The sequence below is a fragment of the Pholis gunnellus genome (assembly GCF_910591455.1).
Source record: "Pholis gunnellus genome assembly, chromosome: 8".
Taxonomy (NCBI): Eukaryota; Metazoa; Chordata; class Actinopteri; order Perciformes; family Pholidae; genus Pholis; species Pholis gunnellus.
This window is the reverse complement of record NC_136534.1, coordinates 5,158,282-5,178,148: the sequence shown is the minus strand read 5'-3', so window position 1 is coordinate 5,178,148 and position 19,867 is coordinate 5,158,282. Positions and strand designations below refer to the sequence as shown.

Here is a 19,867-nt window from a genome sequence, read left to right as displayed (position 1 = left end):
TTTAAGAAATGAAGTACGTCCATCCATGGCATGTCTATTTAGATGTCCGCTAGCCAATCCTAACTCATTCAAGCGTAAATGCTCAAGAATGATGTATCCAGATATAAATCACATATTAATACCAGGTATAAATAGGGCCATACCATTTTCAAGTTCACTTCTTCCTCTCCTATCTTTAGGGTGACCCAGCAGAGATGTTTTTTTTATTGAGTGATGATTGAAGGCTCTGGTTAGATGTTCCAGCTGCCAGCTGACAATCTACTTGTGTAAGGGCGTCCCACTGGGACACTGGTTTTCTCCATTGGCTTAGCAGTGTCTTGCTGGTCTGAAGTCAAGGCAGGATTCTCCTCATCCACCACTTGTACCCGTTGACCTGAAGTGATTCCCAGACCTGCTGCACCTCCTTCTCTACCCTCCTCCTCACTGATAAGATGTTGTGCTCTGTTTATGAGGGTCCTCAGACCGCTGTCATTGATTATGTACTGCTCAGAGTTCAAATTAGATACGTGTGTGAGAGAGAGAGAGAGAGAGACACACACTGTGGTCTCTATGGTCCAGTCAGTCTTCACATGAACAGCAGCTTACCATTCTCTTCCCGTTCACCGGCCAACCTGATGTATGGGTTGATGTTCCCGATGTGTTGGAGGCAGTGGTGGGCCGTCAGGGCCTGCAAAGCCTTCTCTGCTGGCCTAAACAGAATCACAAAGTTAGAGCTATTAATTTAATATTTTTTCTTAAATACACTACATGTATCATAATTTATAAAAATATTTTTCCCATTATCTTATTTTCTCATTGCACAGCTACTGTCTTCCTCAGTTGCTCTGCTTCCAGTGCAGCTTGTTTTAAGTAGAGCTTTTGTCCAATCAGATTTCACCTCTGTGTCTCTAGGTAAGAAGAGAGGCCCCAGGCCTGCAGACTCACCAGTGCCTCCATGTTGAGTTTAAGTGAATGGGGACGATATTGTTGATTGGCATAGTCTTCAACCAATCAGATCTTTAGTTTAACATTCTTTGACGGGCCAGAGCGGCCTGCAGGCCTACAACTACGTCAGCATTAGCAGCAGCGCTGAAGTGAGATTCTGTGCTGTGATTGGTCAGTGGGTGAGCACGTGACTATTTTGAAACGAAATCTACAGCAGAGGCTTAGTCGAGTAGTGAGAGTTCATATTGAAAGATATGAATGAAATTATGATATTTTTTGCATTTTACTTGGTGTAGATTTTTAAAATTTTTTACCTAGCTTTGTTTTTTAACACACAATGGCTGAAACTGGAAGATAAACGGATTTGTGAGTTGGGATTTAACTGTAGGATTAAACTCTTTGTCAACAAAGAAAAGAAGCTGTGATCAGCATTTGGTAAGTCAACTGGTTCGTTTTTTTTACATCTAATATCTGAATGGCCCTCGAGTGTGTAGCAGAATGCGTGTTACTGCTGTTGTTTTTCCGTTAAGCTAGTTAGCCTAGCCTCCCAGAACACTTGCGGGGCACACCTGTTTTTGTTGCGGTTCAGAGGTCACACAGACCGCTGTCTCCTAGTGAGCGCAGAAAACATTATATTTCCTACAATTTAAGCTTCTGCATTTTCCAAATGCACTAGTATTATTCAAACGTTTTGTTCGGTTTGTAAGCCTCATACCGAACGGTTTAATACAAATACGTAACGTTATATAGTTACAGCCCAAGAAACTAATAATAACCGTAGCTGTGGCGCCATCATGTGGTTATAAGGTGGTATTTCAGCAGTGAAGGCCCAGGTATGAAATGCACAGCCCGCCACTGGTTGGAGGAAGCTGTTGATACTGGGCGATAACATTGCAGTTTGGTGAAAGGGTCCTCCGGGCCAGATGTCAGATGAGTGGAAGCCGCTATCCCGGTTTAAAATCTTCCACGTGCAAATTAACTGCAACGGGGGAGATTTTGAGAGAAAAGATCAAGGAAGCCAATTTCTGTTGTTTCGATTGCTAGGTGATGAGAATTTGTCTTTGACCTGACTCACACAGGTACATAAAGGACAAAAGCACGCATTAAGGGAGTCTTTTTACATCCAACACCGGAGACCATCTTTGAAATGAGGCAGGGGTTCCCACCTCCACACATATACAACCAATTACTAAACCACCTCCACGACGAACCACTCCATCTGCTGAAGAAAGTCAAGAGGTGCGCTTGAAAGCTTCAGAAGCAAGAAGTAGGTTGGACTTGGTGTTGACAATTACTTTGTGAAGCCACTGTTTCAGAGGTCAAGGGTGAACGTTCAAGCTCAATATTATTTCTGTCATTTCGTGGTAATATTTTTGATGCTGTATTCATGTATGAACAGCAATGTAGCAAGCAATACATAATTCACTGTGGTTTTAGTTGCTCAAAGTAGCTAGAGTATTGGCAAATGGCAATTTTCGTTGTCCTGTCAAACAACAAAAAGGTATTCGTATTATCAGAATATCATATTCAGTGATACTTGTTTGCATTAGAGACACACTCACACACACACATTCTCTCACAAACAGAGAGACTACATGTCCATCATTAACATCAACATTTGTCTTTAATAAAAAATGTATCTTCTGCCATTCAACATGAAAATTACGAGCAGAAAGATCAATAAATGATTAGAATACTACTCATGACATGATATATGTTAATAGAACTTTTGATTACATTTTAATTGACATCAAACTAGTTAGTTCGTCTGTGACAGTCATTACTAACATCTCATTTAGCCAATGGCACAAAAAGAAGAAAGAAAATCACATATTTCTGAAGCATTCCAATCATTGGACCGTTAGAAGACACACGTATCTACACTATGTACACATTTTACATATTTGAGGCTGTGCAAGGCAAATACTTAATTATTAAAACTATATTTACCACAGTAGATCTATTACTGGTTAATACACGTGACTTTATCTGCGCTCCGTTTCACACACATTACAGATAAGGTCTCATCGCATATCCAGCCCTTTCAGGACAGATAGAAAACTAGTTCTCAAAAAATACTGAATATATAGTAAAAACAGACAATTTCTACAACCTTCTTACATTGGAGCACATGTGTAAATCCGTTCACCAGAAATCTCAATACAAGCTATTATTAGTTGACTACTCAGTCTATTATTGAGTCCAACAGGTTATAATCTTAAAAGAAGTTCAACTTTTCAGCCAAAGTGGAGTGATGCTTTTTAAGCACCACATTACAATAAAAAAGTCATATTTTGGTACTAGTGATGTAAATGGCCCCTTCTTTCATATTTCAACAATAATGACTCAAAAATTCCTGAAAACAAGGGAAACAGCATTAACTACGAGTGGCAGTAATGCTGAACTTTCTATAATCCTATCGCTGGACTTTAATCCCATTTGGGAATGTGCATCTCTACTAATAAACTTCATTTGACCCTGAATTAGTTCACTCTGTTGAGACATTAATATCTATGGCTGAATATGAATAACATGACTTAAGACATTTTTGCAGTGTATAAGACATGAAAAAAAAAGAATACCATACTCCAACATATAACCCACTGAGTACACTACATATCGTCCTACATTCAACTACATTTGCTCTAAACGTTTGGCAATCAAACAAACTGTAATAATGTAGCAAATACAACTTGAACTTCACTTTAAGTGCACAGAGTATTGATTGGAATCTGGCTCAGAAGTCTGACTTTAATACTGATGGAAACTGTACAGTAATACATTCACCTGAATATACCCAACACCAACAGGTGACGCTGCGTGTCGTCGCTGCGTTCAGCTGAAGGGACAGATGTATGGAAGTGTAGGAAGGAAGGTGATAAACCCCCCTCGGTGTATCATCTGGGCACTAAGTAGATATCGTGTTGACAGTGCGCTGCCTCATGTGATGGTTTCCATGTTTCCTCTTCCTGCAGTAGACATACAGAGCTGTGAGGGGGACACAGCTGATTGACGACACCAGCAGCAGCCCGATGAAGACTTGGCCGAAGACGGGATACTCCGTCACCACCGACTTGCCCTGAGGAAACCACAGGTACATTTAGCACTTTGATTTGACACGTTAGTTAATTACACAGACATTTCTATAAACTACAAAAAGTATTAAAAAAGCTATTCAATTAAATACTAGTTTCTAATTTTCTTTGGTATTTTTCCTCATATGCGATCATGATTGCTGAGTAATATGAATATTGATGTACAAGGTCAAGTCTCTATTTAAACATGTGACGAGACGCTAAGATATACTGTAGCTAGTTTAGAGCGCAAAATCTGTCAAGCCGAGCGAGCAGTTGTGCCTTTCAAACACAAGAGGCTGTAGTGTGTGTGTGTGTGTGTGTGTGTGTGTGTGTGTGTGTGTGTGTGTGTGTGTGTGTGTGTGTGTGTGTGTGTGTGTGTGTGTGTGTGTGTGTGTGTGTGTGTGTGCGTGCTTGCGTGCGTGCGTGCGTGCGTGCGTGTAAGTGTGCTGTGCACAAGGGCCCATCATAATAGCGTGCTCTTGGGCCCGTCGTGACTACATTACACCACTGCAGACAGATTTATCTGAAACACTAAACACCTTTTATTTATGTTGCATTTTTTCAGTTTGCTACACTTTTTTTTATCCCTGACCCATTGATATGTGCATCAGAATACTTTTTAGTAATTGAGGAAGATTCTAAACCAATAATATCATAAGCATGAAAACACACTGCAAAGGGTTCAAGTTCCGTAATGTAACTCAACAACACAAACGCCCGTTTCCTGGTTGAAAGTCCTGTGTTTGTTTGACCCCCCCACCATAAGTAGCTATCCTCACTTTTCAGACTACATCACTAGCTCTGAGCGTAGCATATTCACCGCATCGCCGCAGTCAGTACAGACAACGTGGCGTAAAAAAAAGTAGCATCGTTATTGCATGCTAAATGATTTATATTTAGTTTTTCTCTTTTTTGTCACGTCGTGTTCTTTTTCTCATTTATTTGGAAAGGTGGTCCCCGGAATCTTTTTAACAATCAGAATTGGGCCTTTTACAAGTTCCAAAAGGTTGAGAAGCCCTGGCCCATATAATATTTATAAGTAGTAGTCGTAGTAGTTTTTCATCAAGAAGTGGCTTTGTGGCGTGGTCTTATTTGTAATGACATTTGTTTAGGTGGGGTAATAACATGAGATATGATATCATTTTGGACATCAGAAGGAGGCGGATCTGTGCTCCGGCTTTCTCCGGCCCAGTTTAACCCCTCCACATGCACACATTTGAACCAGCTTGGAGATAGAAATAGATAAGATAGAAAGATAAAAAATAATACATAAAAGACCTCAGTAAAGGAGGAGAAAAAAGCCACAGCTCACCAGCTCTTTGTTCCATGCTTGGTAGGTGGGTGTCCCTCCTTGGATGTAGTTGACGATGTAGACGATGAAGAGGGTGATGAGGATAAGGGGACTGACTCCTGCCCACATGATCTTCCAGTACCAGTTGGGACGATGACCCAGCATGTCTTCTATGTCTTTCTCAAACCTAAAATTAGAAGATAACGTATTCAAATCACATGCTAGCCACTAGTCGAGCCAATAGCTAAACTGAAGGCACACAAATGTGGGAAATGTTAAACTGTCTAACCAGAGGCTTAAGATTATCGTACACAAGTCGTAACCTTGAGAAAAACTAGGTGTAATTTTGCAAATCTACCCACATTGCCTTGACGTAGCAATGATGCAAGGAAGGGGGTATTTATCCATAACTCCTGACAATTTTTATATTAGCCTGCCTACTGTTATACAACTAAATTACAAGACAGCACAACTGGAGGCCTGTTCATATTCTGGGCTAATTGACCTTTTTTTTTTGCTGTCCTGAAATGAATTAAAATGAGATAGCTCCGACTAAAACCAACTACTAAATTGTAAGCGTCACAAAATGGTCAAATTGAGGCACTTTTGGCATTATTGATCGTATGTCGTGCAGTGCACAAAATGAATGAGCGTACAAATACGATGATGATCGTATATCTGGCAACGCCGGTGCTGCCGCACACAAACACACAAACCTTTTGATCCCATAGATGTAACTGACGGCTATGACCTCGATGAGGACGACGAAGAGCAGGGAGAAATTGGCTCCGTAGTCGTTGAACATGACAAACCAGTAATTCCCTGACGTGGTGGTGAAGCCTAGGCCGAGCAGCAGACAAAAGACACACACTACACCTGCAAGCGAAACACAGGGCACAGGACGTTTTAACATTCGCTGCATAGCAACACACACTATGTGGCAGCAGACATGTGTCTGAAGGGATGTAAACAAGAGTGTGTATATAATGTAGAGTACTTTGTTTGTAACCACAACCAGAATGATCAGAACCAGTGGCTGAAAGTAACGTTTACTGAAGTCTATTTAAGTACGATTGTGATGTACTTCTACTTTTCATTTTCTGCTACTTTGTACAGACTTAAATGTATTTGATTTTATACTATGTGATTTTTTTTTAAATACAAAATATGATCAACTCCTAAATTATGATGTATTATTATAGGGAAAACTTTATTGACCCCTAGGGAGAAATTTAAAAAGTAATTACATTTCGCTCCACCTTTACCAGCTGCATCATTAAAATGATGAATACAGTTATGCATTAATTATTATAATCCTATAATAAATAGTATTCGGAAAGAAGCCATTCTGCAAAATGAATACTTTCCCTTTTGGTACTTTAAATCAATTTTGATGACATTACTTATGTACTTTTACTTAAGCACGATTTTGAATGCCGGACGTTTACCTGTATCAGAGTATTTCTAGTATTGCTACTTTTACTCGAGTAAATGATCGGAGTACTTGTTTTTGGGACTGACGGACACAAAGGCTGACCATGGCAACATTTTCCATCAGCGTCAGCCCGGATCTTACCGTTGAGCAACTCGTCGCTGATGTGGGACGTGAACTTGAAGTCCCGCAGCGGGGTGATGATGGCGGTGACGTTGCCCAGCATGCTGCCCATTCCCAACAGCAGGAGCATGAAGAAGTACAGCACCGACCACAGCTGAGACACTGGCATGTTCTTAATGGCCTCGCTGTACACAATGAAGGCCAGACCCGTCCCCTCCACTGCCTGAAACAGAAGAGAGAGACGAACAGTTTATGACTGGAATGGATTCTGAATTGGGCTCAGAGAACGTTGCTACACTCAGATGACTTTTGCTCTACAAAGTAGAAGCAATAAGGTCTTTAGTTAGCACACATCGCTCACAACCCATCAGGTCTTGTGGCAGCGTTTCATGTTGTCCACTGGCACTAATCAGTCTCTCTGCCTCTTGCTTTACATGGTTTCGTCTTCAACTGTTCTTGCAATGCAAAAAAAAAAAAAAAAAATCCATATCTTGTTTTGCGCACCCAATTTGAAAAACGTCCTTTCTCTCCTTCACTCTTTTAAAAGGATTTCCAAGAATTCCAAGATATCTAACAATTCTTGTTCTGTCTTTATTCAATTGATGCACTAATCATACAGGACCCTCAATCATCACAGAGGAAGTGTTTATCATTATCAATCATCATTTGTCCCTATCAAAGCCTTAACACATATTAAACTGTCTTCACCCACTCACCTTAACGTAGGCAATATTAAATTGGGTATAATCAGTATTTCTACTGTAACAATGTGAAAACCACGTGAGAATGTGCAAGGGGTCGCTCTTAGTCATTATAAACCTACAGAGAATTATCTGCTGCTCCCCTCGGCTCTACAGAGCTTTATAAATTGTTTCAGTGACTCCTTCAGCTGTCCGGCTCACAAATTTACCGTTCAGATTCACTTTCGCCGCTCTCATGGTGCTGTTTTTAGCTGCATATGGCTGCTGTTTTCAGAGAAAAAGCTCCCGCTGTACACTACCTGCTCAGCAGCAAACAGCAATCAGACCCAAGCAGAGACAAGCCGGGGAACATAGTGGAGCAGATAGCAGCTAAAGAGACTCAGCAGTTGTAGAGACCAAAAACAGAGCTAAAATAGGTTCATTACAGTCCAATCGTCAGGTGGATCGAAACACAACTACAAATGAATGATAATGTTGCTCTGTAACTACAGGATATAGAAATAAGCAACTGTTTGCTAACAAATTTGCAATATCGACTTAAAAGGTGAGGATATGTCGATTGCTGTGTTCACAACTTGTTTCTGCTGCCTTCAAGTGGCCAAACAAATATATTGTTTCTTCAGGTTTTACCTTGGTGTAAACATATCCTCCAAGTTGTAAAAATCTATGCACGGAACCATAGAAGATGACCTAAATTGCTTGATGAATTACCTCTTTCTATAACTGGCTGAATAGCAGTAAAAAAAAAAAGTCTACAAAATGTTTAATGTACAGAAAATAAACTAACAACCTGTTCTCAGTGATTTCCATTAAGTCTCGCTCAGCTTGGTTCAAATTCCTACAACTCAGCCCATAGAAAATGTTATACTAAAATCAAAACATCTTGAACTAATGTGTTTAAATCCGCAGTTCAGTAGGCCCGCCATCAAAGAACGCCACTGTTCCTAGTTTGACGCATTCATTCAGACAAGAAAACTAAATGTTTTTGTCCTTGAAACACTTTGTATTTTGCGGTTAGTTTGCGTTGCCTTCTGAAAGATGTCCTTTACATCGCTTCACACTTTTCAGGTGCAGACGCATTCCTTCAAACCTCAGGCAAGGAATTTAAACGTGACAAAGAGAAACAATATTTGGGATTTGGGTCTGTCCATCAGTGCTGTTGGTGTTTTCAAACACATAACTTCAGACTGTAAAATATTGTATGTATTCTTTTAAATAACAGAGCTCTTTTCAAGCCATAAGCGCAAAGTGTTTTCCAAGTTGAGGATATTTCAAAAACCTATAGCAATATAAGGGCCAATTGTAAGATATAAATTACTTATCAAAAGAAGATGGCATGATTTGAAGTGGAGGAAAGTGACACTCCTTATAAATGTGCTTCAGTCAACACCAATTCTCTAAATTGGACTGTTTTTGCAATGAAGATCATTTACATAGAAAGGGGCCAATTTTGTGCAAAATTTAGGAATATTACATAATTTAAATAATTGCAAATGAACAGGAGCACGAGGAGCTGCTTGCTTGGCAACACAGTTAGGGGTACATTTAACCGTTTGCAGGAGCTTTGAGTATTGTAGGGTTTTCTGTTTCGTTTGTCAAAGTTTAGCGGCAGCAAAAGCAGCGCAATCATTTAATGAGTCTTTTAAATCACAAATGAAAGATCAACTTATACTGCAGGTACTATATTTTTCCAATAATTAGGTGGAAACTTATTGCCTTTGATTGCACTGTTCTTTTGTTTTTCTTTTGAAATGTTTTTGTGTCTCACAATATGTGTGAATCAATTGTATTCTCAATATATTAATAATTACACATATTAAGACAAATTGAAATGATGGGGAACATACAGTGTCTAGCTCGTTCTCCAGGTTACAGTCTTCCAGTTTGTTGGCGATTTCAGCAAACCGCTCTGGGTATGTTGTGTTCAGCTTCTCGATCCACTCAAAGACAGTGTCCATGTTGATGCTGTCCTCTGCTAGATCAAATGTATTCAGCAGTAGTAAGCGTGTCCTGGAAGAGGGGATAAAAAGGGCCGTTACATGAAGAGTACACTGTCTTCATCCTGACCATCACCCAGAATGTTAAGCGCCAGCAGTGTCCTTCACTACTTGTTGAGTATATTTCAGTATCACATCAACCCTGTATCCTACAAATTATGTTTGTATATAAGCCTTTGCTAATACTGTACACTTTGAAGTAAACAATATGCCAAAAATGTCTTAACTCAATGTCTACTTGCTATCTTTTGCCCAACCTGCATCTTCTGTGACGAAGAACCAAAGGAAGGTACACAGAGACATGCACCCAGGGAAGTCCAAAGGGGGGGGGGGGGTGAAATGATTGGAGCCAGAGAAAGCAACGCAGCACCCGGTGAGATGTAGGAGGATCCAGGACCAGAGTCATCCCACAGTGCCCAAAACCTCCAAACGGCGGAAACTTCTGCTCCAAACAAAGTAGTTCAACAGTGCCGGCTCAAATGACCTCCAGCGGGCCGTCAGAGAGCGTGGCTCCAGTTTGATGAGAACGCAGCCAAAAATGACTAAAACATCAGGCAAGGGAGACGCTGACAGATAGTTTTAGACAATCATTCATCAGTGACTACAATCATTGTCAGTTACTCCGCAGAGAGGTTTGGTGTTGCAGAAGAGAAGACTGACAGATCTTAGTACATCATTAACAATAGGACAGCACAGATCCACCACCTGTGTCGTGAGCTTTGGACCCTCACATGGCAGTTCAAGGCAGCGACCGAGGAGGAAAGACAAAATGGAAAAGAAGAAAGAAGCAGGCACAGGAAACGGAGGAGAGAGAGACCCAAGGAGCGGACTGCCATTATAGCTTACTCGTTTGGGTTCATAAAATGACTATGTGGACATAAACACAGCAGCTGCCTTGCCTGCTCAAAAGAAGAGATTGACCACTTCCCTCAAGTGACCCAGCAGGAGAACAAGAGTTGGGTCCCTACATAGCCCTTAGGAACCCACCCCCACCTGTAAGGAAATCCAGGGGGTAGTCACAACAGCCAAAGCCAGACCCTGTGGAGTATCCTATAAGGTGTTCAAGCGCTGCTCGAAGCTCTTTTGAATACTCTTTTGATGATCTTGCAGGTCATATGGCACAGGGGAACAGTTGCGAACCAGTGGAGGCAGGCTGAAGGATTCTGGATTCCCATAAACCTGGAGATGTTCAGATCTATCCTACTGCTCAGCATGGAGAGTAAAAACCTTCTTCAGTGTCCTGAACAACAACACATCTACACAACAGCACAGAAAAGCAGAATCCCTGGAGTGCCTGAGACACACCGGAGTGGTCACTCAGCTGATCAGGGAAGCCTATGCTGGGAAGGGAGACCTGGTAGTGCTTTGGCTAGATCTCGCCAATGGATACAGGTCAATATTCCACAAGCTGATTGAGGAGGCCCTGGACCAGTACCATGTTCCCAGCAAGATCAAAGGACCTCATCCTCAACCACTATGGTAACTTCCAGCTTAGCTCCACATCTGGATCAGTGACATCAGTCTAGCATTGGCTGGACAAGGGCATCATAACAGAGTGTACAATCTTTGTTATTCTTTTTTCCCCTTCGGTCAAGGCAACCAAGGCAAAATGCAGGGGTCCCCTGACCGAGTCCGGTTTGTGGCAGCCCCCCTTCATGGATGACCTCACTGTCACCACAAAATCAGTACAGCCCAGCAGGTGGATCCTCCAGGGGCTGGAAAAGCACACCGCCTGGGCAAGGAGGAGCTAGAAAGTTCCATCTCTCTGTCAAAGAGAAACCAGTTTAGAGCTTGGGCAAAGTCTTCAACTGTAGCCTCAGGAATACAGCTACTATTCAAGCAACCAACAGGGAGCTTGAGACCTCACTCACCACTGTGGACAAGTCAGGTGTACCGCGCTAATTGAAAGCCTGGGACAGACGTCGACTAGTCCTGGAGGAGCTGTGGGCTGCTGGAACAGAACAGCAGGATGGTGGACATTTGGCAGCAGGGAGCATGGGCAAGGTGGGAGAATGACTGAGAGGAGCTAGACTGGAAGATCCAATAATCAAAGAAATGCTCAGCAGACTACTGTCCCACTGAGAACGGACTGAGAAGAGTCCAAGTGTGGGTGATCAAGAGGAAGGGATGTAATTCAGTATATTTTCTAGGTTGATCAGTTGAGTTCATGAACTACACTGCAGATTGAAGTATCCTTAAACAGTGATACAGAGTGATAGTGGACTTGTATGAATGGGTCTGACATGGATATACCAATTAAGTAACTTACTCCCACTCTCAATTATGAGAAGAACAAGAAGATCTTGAAGCCCCCAACTTTCTCCATTACTTTCTCTCTAATCAGCTACAATGTATTAGAGCTTGCAGACCTTATATCTTATATTCATATATCTAAAACAACCGTTGTTTGGCCAGATCAACAAAAGTTTTGACTCTGACAGCTTGGTGGAGATTTCACAGAATCAACGATGCATCCCACATCTTAAACACCTCTTCCAGAACAACACAATTGTTCCTCATCTGTCATCTGGTCCAGCAGTATGGCATTGAATATTTTTCTAAGTAAATCTTATTAATCAGTAAATCCTGTATGGCCTGTAAAACACTTCCAAATGTGATCAATCAGTTTCCATATCACGCTAAGCCCCGTGCAGCCATAGGATGCTTAGAATGGTATTCACTAAATATGAAATCACTTTTCACTCAGAACACCCGTGATGACAGCCACGCCACTTGGCACCGCACACAGGTGGATCAATTCTGCCAAGAAGTAACTAACTAAACAGTTTATCCCCTCTTGTGGGCTCATGTATCCTACTGTCCCCAACAAAGTTATCCTCTGGCTTAAGTAACCTCATGCAAAGGATCCACATAAGAAGAAAGAAATCACATTTTAATTGGATTAATACAAAAAATAAATCAAAAAATAATCCAATGAACCCAACAAACATCCGGCTATAGGGTGCACATACGCACAGCCTCTGCATATTGTTTTAAGGCACACACATGTACACAGTTATCAGGGTGAACTCACATATACACGTTCGGAAAAAAACACACACACCTCTCCAAGCAGTTCTCGTAGTTGAAGGTGGCCTTGAACCCATAGATGGAAAAGGTGACAATGCTGGCAAAGATGGAGGTTCCACAGTTGATGAAGGAAACAATGATGGCCTGGCGCTCAAAGTTGTTGTGGTACTCGTTGTAGCTGGCAAATGCTATGAGCGTCCCAAAACCCAGACCCAGTGAGAAAAAGATCTGAGTGGCCGCGTTGATCCATGTAGTAGGGTTGGTAAGCTGTTCCAACTGAAAGCAGACAGACGCATAATGCACATATGGGCACAGTTGCAACCACACACATACAAAGCACACATTAAAACAAAACACATCTCAATAATGAGATACAGTAGTACTTGAGCTGTGTGGGTTCATTGGATGCCATACTGTATTTTATGTAATATTTTATATGGCTCAGCGATTGATTGTCCGGCCTGTACCATGGGCAATATCAAGTATCGAGTATACTTGTCCTTGGTATGACAATACATAAGGAACACATATCTCACAATTTGTACTACTATTGATACACAATAGTGACTCTATTTTGTTAGATAACATCTCTCGGCTTCAATGTCGGTATGCCTGTTGCCCAATTTCCAACATAGCCTTACCTTCGGTGTGAACATGTACACAACACCGTTGAGGGCGCCGTGCAGAGTGAAGCCCCGGATCAGGTAGATAAAGAGGACCACGTATGGAAATATGGCTGTGAAGTACACCACCTACAGGTGGAAACAAACAGCAAAGTTAGGGTCAGAGTTCAAACGTGGGAGTGAATGCGTGGGAAAAGGGGGATGGCTTGTTGGACAACTTATCATCATATCCCCCACTATCATCCCACTACTCTGGTCAAACACTTGCATGCTACACAATTCTTTAAATGTACCTTTTTCAGTTTTGGTCTACAGGTCTAACAAATATGTAAATTACTATTTCCTCTAATTGTATGTGATTGCATGGGCAAAGATCTTTCATATGACTAACAAATATGTATGAATAGATTTGGTTCCTTTGTGATGCCAACATATTACAGTTACATTACAGTTGTTACAGCTGCAGTTATTGTGTTCATTTTGATAATGTGGAGATTTCAAGTCCTCATAGGTGCTTTATACTAAACTAACTGTTGACTGTGGTTAGCTAACATTAATGTGCAGTTATTTTTCGACAGTGAGTAATGTTGATACTGACAAGATTTAAGTAAATGTTTCCCTATGATTGTACAGGACACAAAATGTGTTTTTCTTTATGCCAAAAATAATGCCAAATATCCACTCACTGTGTCTGTGGTTAGTTCACATGTGTGTAATAACAGTAGGACAGTCGAGTGTCTGCTATCAAAACTGCTAGTGTTAGTTGAACAAGTGAAGCGAAGATAACATTGTCAGTAGTTTACGGTAACAAACAGGCTCTGCAGTGAATGCCGCGCTAACGTGCTGTCGGCTTCTGTGTTTTCATCCAACCAGTGAAAAGTTGATTTTTCCAATTGTATCTTAAAAGTTGTCAGTTACAATTGTCTGACTAGACCCAAACAATGTACAACAAGGAATACCTCCCAGCGTGTATGCTTTCAATATTTGCAGGCTGAGGGACTTGGAGCACTCTTACCTTTCCTGTTGACTTTATTCCTTTGACAATGAACAGGTAGGTAATTATCCAGGCCAGCACAAGGCACATTGCCTGGCCTGTATGAATGCTTCCATTCTCTTCAATAGAAGGAGAGATGTTCAGCGTTTCCCTGTAGAAAAAGTACTGGGTGGATGTCCCCTTTTCACACTCCTCTATCGGTCCCGTCCGGTTGGCATTGAGGGGGCACTCAGCCCATGGCAGGACTGACTGAGAATGGAGTGAACACAGAACAGTATTGGCGTGTTAGCTCACTGTCCAAGCAATAGCCGACAGTTTGAATATATGTATGTATAGTATCGGCTGATGACAAAAAATTACAGTAGTTTGTTAATTAGCAGCTCACTTGAAATGAATGAAAGAGGTACCAGAAACTCCATGCATTGATGACGTTGTAATAGAGACACAGATACAGGGACGTCACAACACTAGTAAGACCTAAAATGAGAAAGTTATAGAAGAAATATCCAAAATCATTACATAGGATCACTTTTTTTTCACATTGTACTTATTCTACAACTAGCTATTAACCCATAAGTCTTCCATGTCAGTTTATCCGCGTGAGTCATCAAGCTCTATGTCGTAGAAACCAAGTCCCGTGAATGAGGCCTAACAAAGTCAAGAGTTGCCAGAATTGTGTCATCGTCTAATAGTGTTGAAAAGTATTGCTTCAAATATTGTGTGAAGCATTATATCATATATCGTATATTGTATACTATAAAAGTGGGGTCCGGCATGTTGGCTTATCACTGATGCCGATCCAACGTGCTGTTCTCTTATCTGAAAGGCGAGGGCGCTCCCTCATCACTACTGTGTCTGCATGCAGTGATTTTGTCCTGAAACCTGCATGGATGCACAGCGCCGCAAGTACGGTCAGTCAGTTCAGTCAGCACTTACCTACTCCTCCCAAATAAGGGCTGATGGCAGTCCACGCCCCGATGCTGCCCAGGCTCATCTTCTGACCAATGGCAAGCTCCAAGTAAAATAAGGGGATACCCTCCAGAAGCAGCATGATCAAATATGGAATCATGAACCCCCCTGAAGGAGGAAATATAGTATAGTAGTAAAAACAACAACAGTAAAAGCCTAAACGTCATGACTTTTGCTGCTAGTCTAGGCCTTCATTATTTAAACAGGGAATGTGGAGCAAAGAATTCCTTCCCTCTGGTTTCTTGAAGGGGTTAGGGTAGCACACATTTACTGAAAGATAACGCTAGTGGCATTAAGAGGTTTGGCATAATGAAAACAAAAAAATGATAAAACTGAATCTGATAAAACATTCAATCTATATCAGTCATTTTAAGCCTGTGAGGCGGCAATAGACGTGGCAGGAGGCAATGTGTCTGTCGGGTTGTCCGTCTGTCCGTCCATACTCGTTGAACGTGATATGTCAGGAATGCCTGGAGGGAATTTCTTAACATTTTGGTATAAACACCCACTCAAGGATAACCCAATTAGTTTTTTTTGGAGGTCAAAGGTCACTGTGACCTTACGTCCATCCCATTCTTGTGATATCTCGGGAACGCCTTGGGCAGATTTCTTCATACTTAAAATGTGGTTGTCAAAGGTAACTGTAACCTCACAAGACATGTTTTGGCCATAACTCAAGAATTACAATTACATCGTTTTTACAGGAAACTTCATACAGAAACAGCAAGAAATGATGAACCTGTAAAACAGCATTGATCCACTGCTGAAGGTTGAATTTCTTCTTTTTATTTGGACATCTACCCAACTCCAATTTTGGACGTTTTCCCCCCAACTTCCAGTTCAAGTTGATGTGCACTATATAATAAAAAGCTTGAAATGAAAGCCCTACAGCACTATAGATATCATTTTTGTTATTGTTAGTATAAAAAAAAAAGTCATTTAAAAATTAGAATTATTTTGTTGGCTTTTAACAGTGTCTCCCATAAATCTGAAACAATGGCACACTATCAAAGCATCGTTGGAATAGGAATATCATATTTAGTATAAATGATTTTGACTACATTTTGTGGAGTTGGTGAACCATGCGTCTCTCTGGTTTCCTGCTCCAAAGTTCCACATTAAGGAGAGTAATTACAGTAGATGTGTATTCATTGTTTAGTGATCCGTGACTAGGACCCAATAAAGATAGAACAATTCTCCCGTCATGACACTGCAGATCTACTCTGGACACTTTACGACCTGGCAACGCCCCTGTTTATTCTTACCTAATGCTACTGTTTTATCCCCAGCGCTCCACACAGGAGGGAGAAACATTACAGATCAACTCTTCATTCTCGTTCAAACACAAATCTTTATATATAGAAACAACCGTTTTTGTTACCGACAAGTGCTGGAGTATATCTGTGTTTACATACAGTATACATGTGTTTTCCCTCTCAGTATGATGCAACTGAGCAAAGATTTACTTGTACACCTTTTGTACTTTTGTAGGGTAAAAACAATCAAACATGGCAATACAAGTGTGATGTGATTTGGACCAAATAGTGCTTTAACGAAACAAAGTCACGTTTTAAAAGAACTGGGCCGATAATATCCGCACATCTGTATAGTGTAAACAAGCGCATCCGTTGCTATTCACAGCAAGCAATTGTGCGATCGGTTTTATTTAGCCCTTTTAACTGAAGGAGGGGACCAGCTTGATTAGATTGAAATACATTACATTATGTTATAATATTGCATTATAAGCTATTGCATTACAGTTATTGCAAGAAGACAGCAGACTCTTTCTTCTTATAGAACAGCCACGTTTGAAAGATGAATTAGATCGATATTTCTTCCCTTTGCTCCGAGTACTACTACACTGCGCTGTCATTTCTAAACGCATTGACAAATGTCATATTCATACAGTAGAAATAAAGATAGCAGAAAAACAAATTGCTTTTCTGTGCTGTCCTCACTGACAGTTAGAGAAGAAGAAACCCATGAAATTGTAATCATGTGTATCTTTTTGCTGTGTACTTATGTTTGCCTTGAATCACATTTCCCCGTTGTTTCTTATCCCTTCACTCTGCTGCTACAGCAGCAGTTGAAGTGTAAAGTCTGTTGATAAGCGACATACAGTATAAATGTCTACTAATTCCGGTTCGACTATAGTTTATGACCTGCAACAAGTCATTCAAAATAACTCATTGAGTGGAACCCTTTGATTATACAGAAACAGCGCACCTTGCATGACTCAGATCAAGGGCATCAAGTCAATAAACCGGTGAATAAAATGTTCCCCTGTGCCAGAAATTTTATTTTATTTTATTTTATTTTATTTTATTTTATTAATTTATTTTTAAATTGCAAAATGAAAAAGACAGAAATACCCTTGTGTGGGAAGTTTAAACAACATGATACTATACATTATGTACACTGACAAAACACACTGTAGATACATTTATTTTATTTTAAAAAACATTTTAATTTTGTGTGTATGAACAGCCTATTTTTTAGCTCTACTGTAAGACCGCTTGCATAATATAGGCCCAACACTGAACAATGACTAGGAGCCGTCTCCAGTCTGGAACCAGTGACTTACCTCCACCGTGCATTTGACAGAGGTACGGGAAACGCCACACGTTTCCCAGTCCAACCGCATACGACACACATGCCAGAACGAACTGGACGGGGTTGTCCCAGTTGGGTCTCGCTTCTCGTCCCATATTCTGCGTCCGGTGAACGTGTCCAGAAGAGAGGGGGGGGGGGACCGCGGCTGGACCTTTAGAGCGAGTCAGTGGGACAATAACAAGTGGTCAGTGCGGTGCGCGCGGTGTGTGTCGGAGTCTGCATGTCACCGTTTTTATAAGCAGCTCGCTGTGATTGTTAACGTCTCAGGAGGAGGAGGGTCCTCTAACGGGACAATTCTGATGTTTGTGTTATTGCATAACTCCTCCTCCCACGAGCCGTTGACTTCAGAGCGCTGTAAAAGCTTCTTGTAGTTCATTTGTAGTCCTTGAGGGGCAAAACAATTGTAGATGCACCTGTTCTGAGGTTATGAGCAGGCTTTTTCTTCTTCTTTTCTTCTTTTTTTTAAAAGTCTAACGCATGTCCCAGTAATTATTGAAAGTTTACAAAACGCATTTAGCTTCGATATGTCTCAGACATCACATATACAATGTAACTTTTCCTCTTTGCAGAGGGGAAATGACCCACATTATGAGTGTGTTGTCAGTCAAACTATGAGGTGGCCAGACGAGGAAGATAACCAGGTGAATGTTTAGTTGTACAGATGAACCCACACCAGTAAACTGTCTCCAACCCCAGCCGAACCTCGTCTACACCTGAACAGACCATTTCCATTTCCTCATAACACTTAGGAGGTTATGTAACTACCATGCTGGCCTGGACTGTGCCACTGGAGCATTTAATACTCTTAAATTATAGTTGAGTAATGGATTGATTGATCAAAGTTATATTTAATTTTAAAAATATATTTTAGAATATTATGGGCTATTTTGCTTCAATAAAAAAAAAAATCTGACTCGTGGACATCAATACAGACTTTTACTATATATAAAATATAATACTTTTACTACTTTGTCTATTTTCTGTAGATTTCTCCTGAATTCACCAGAAGTTACCATTAGATAATGCTCAATTAGCATATTTCAACTTCACATTTCAGAAAACTTGTAATACAAAAAAAGAATTGTCTTAATGTAAGTAATCAATAAGTATCTGTATTTACACTATTTGTTTGTAGTGTCTTCCCTCAAATGTTTTATGAAGCTCTAAGTCAATAGAATTACAGTTGCAATTAACTGACTTTGGGTTAATTTGTTCCTCTATCAGTCAAAATTATAATTGGGCAACTAATGGAGAACAGACAAAAGCGTACAGTGCCCTCCAGAATGATTGGCATCCTTTAGTAAAAATGAGCAAAACAGGCTGTTTATCCTCATGATCTTTCATTCAAAATATTCACAAAAATCTAACCTTTAACTGAAGTAACATAATTTGAAAGAAACATTAAATTGTTATCCTGAAACAAATATCTTTCTCAAAAATATATGTGCCAAAATTATTGGCACCCTTTCATTTAATATTTTGTGCAGCCCCCCTTTGCCAAGATAACAGCTCTGAGTCTTCTCCTATAATGCGTGATGAGGTTGGTGAACACATGGCACTGGATCTGAAACCATTCCTCCATGCAGAATCTCTCCAGATCCTTCAGATTCTGGGTTCGACAGTTGTGGACTCTCCTCTTCAGCTCATCCCACAGATGTTCTACGGGGTTTAGGTCGGGGCACTGTGATGGCCATGGCAAAACCTTTATTCTGTGGTCGGTGAACCATTTTTGTGTAGATTTGGAGGTGTGCTTCGGATCATTGTCCTGCTGGAAGGTCCAACCACGGCCCATTTTAAGCTTCCTGGCAGAGACTGTTAGGTTTTCGTTTAATATCTGCTGGTATTTGATAGAGTCCATGATACCATGTATCCTTACAAGATGTCCAGGACCTTTGGAAGAAAAACAGCCCCACAACATCAAAGATCCGCCACCATACTTCACAGTGGGTATGAGGTGCTTCTATGTATGGCTATCTTTCTGTCTACGCCAAACCCACCTTTGATGTTTGTTGCCAAAAAGCTCTATTTTGGTCTCATCTGACCATATAATCCGGTCCCAATGAAAGTCCCAGTAACGTTTGGCAAACTGTAGG

The 19,867-nt window shown here is 40.8% G+C and overlaps 1 protein-coding gene across 1 annotated transcript; it reads right to left on the bottom strand.

Moving 5' to 3' along the window:
- Positions 1-2,529: 2,529 nt before the first annotated feature.
- slc6a20 (solute carrier family 6 member 20) lies at positions 2,530-17,881 on the bottom strand. Its single transcript, XM_079164558.1, has 11 exons — positions 17,746-17,881; positions 15,129-15,269; positions 14,578-14,669; positions 14,214-14,441; positions 13,217-13,327; positions 12,610-12,851; positions 9,396-9,558; positions 6,869-7,070; positions 6,009-6,168; positions 5,314-5,479; positions 2,530-4,003 (listed from the first exon to the last, which is right to left on the bottom strand). The coding sequence occupies exons 1-11, from the start codon at positions 17,867-17,869 to the stop codon at positions 3,833-3,835; spliced, it is 1,800 nt and encodes a 599-aa protein (XP_079020684.1). The 5' UTR covers positions 17,870-17,881; the 3' UTR covers positions 2,530-3,832.
- Between the last annotated feature and the right edge of the window lie 1,986 nt (positions 17,882-19,867).

What these genes read in the sequence shown, in the direction of transcription:
- slc6a20 (XM_079164558.1), bottom strand. Translation starts at nt 17,869, where the DNA reads ATGGGACGAGAAGCGAGACCCAACTGGGACAACCCCGTCCAGTTCGTT. An exon ending in TACATCTATGGGATCAAAAG is followed by an intron (nt 5,480 to 6,008) that starts GTTTGTGTGTTT and finishes TTCTAATTTTAG; the next exon opens with GTTTGAGAAAGACATAGAAG. An exon ending in AAGCATGGAACAAAGAGCTG is followed by an intron (nt 4,004 to 5,313) that starts GTGAGCTGTGGC and finishes TGGTTTCCTCAG; the next exon opens with GGCAAGTCGGTGGTGACGGA.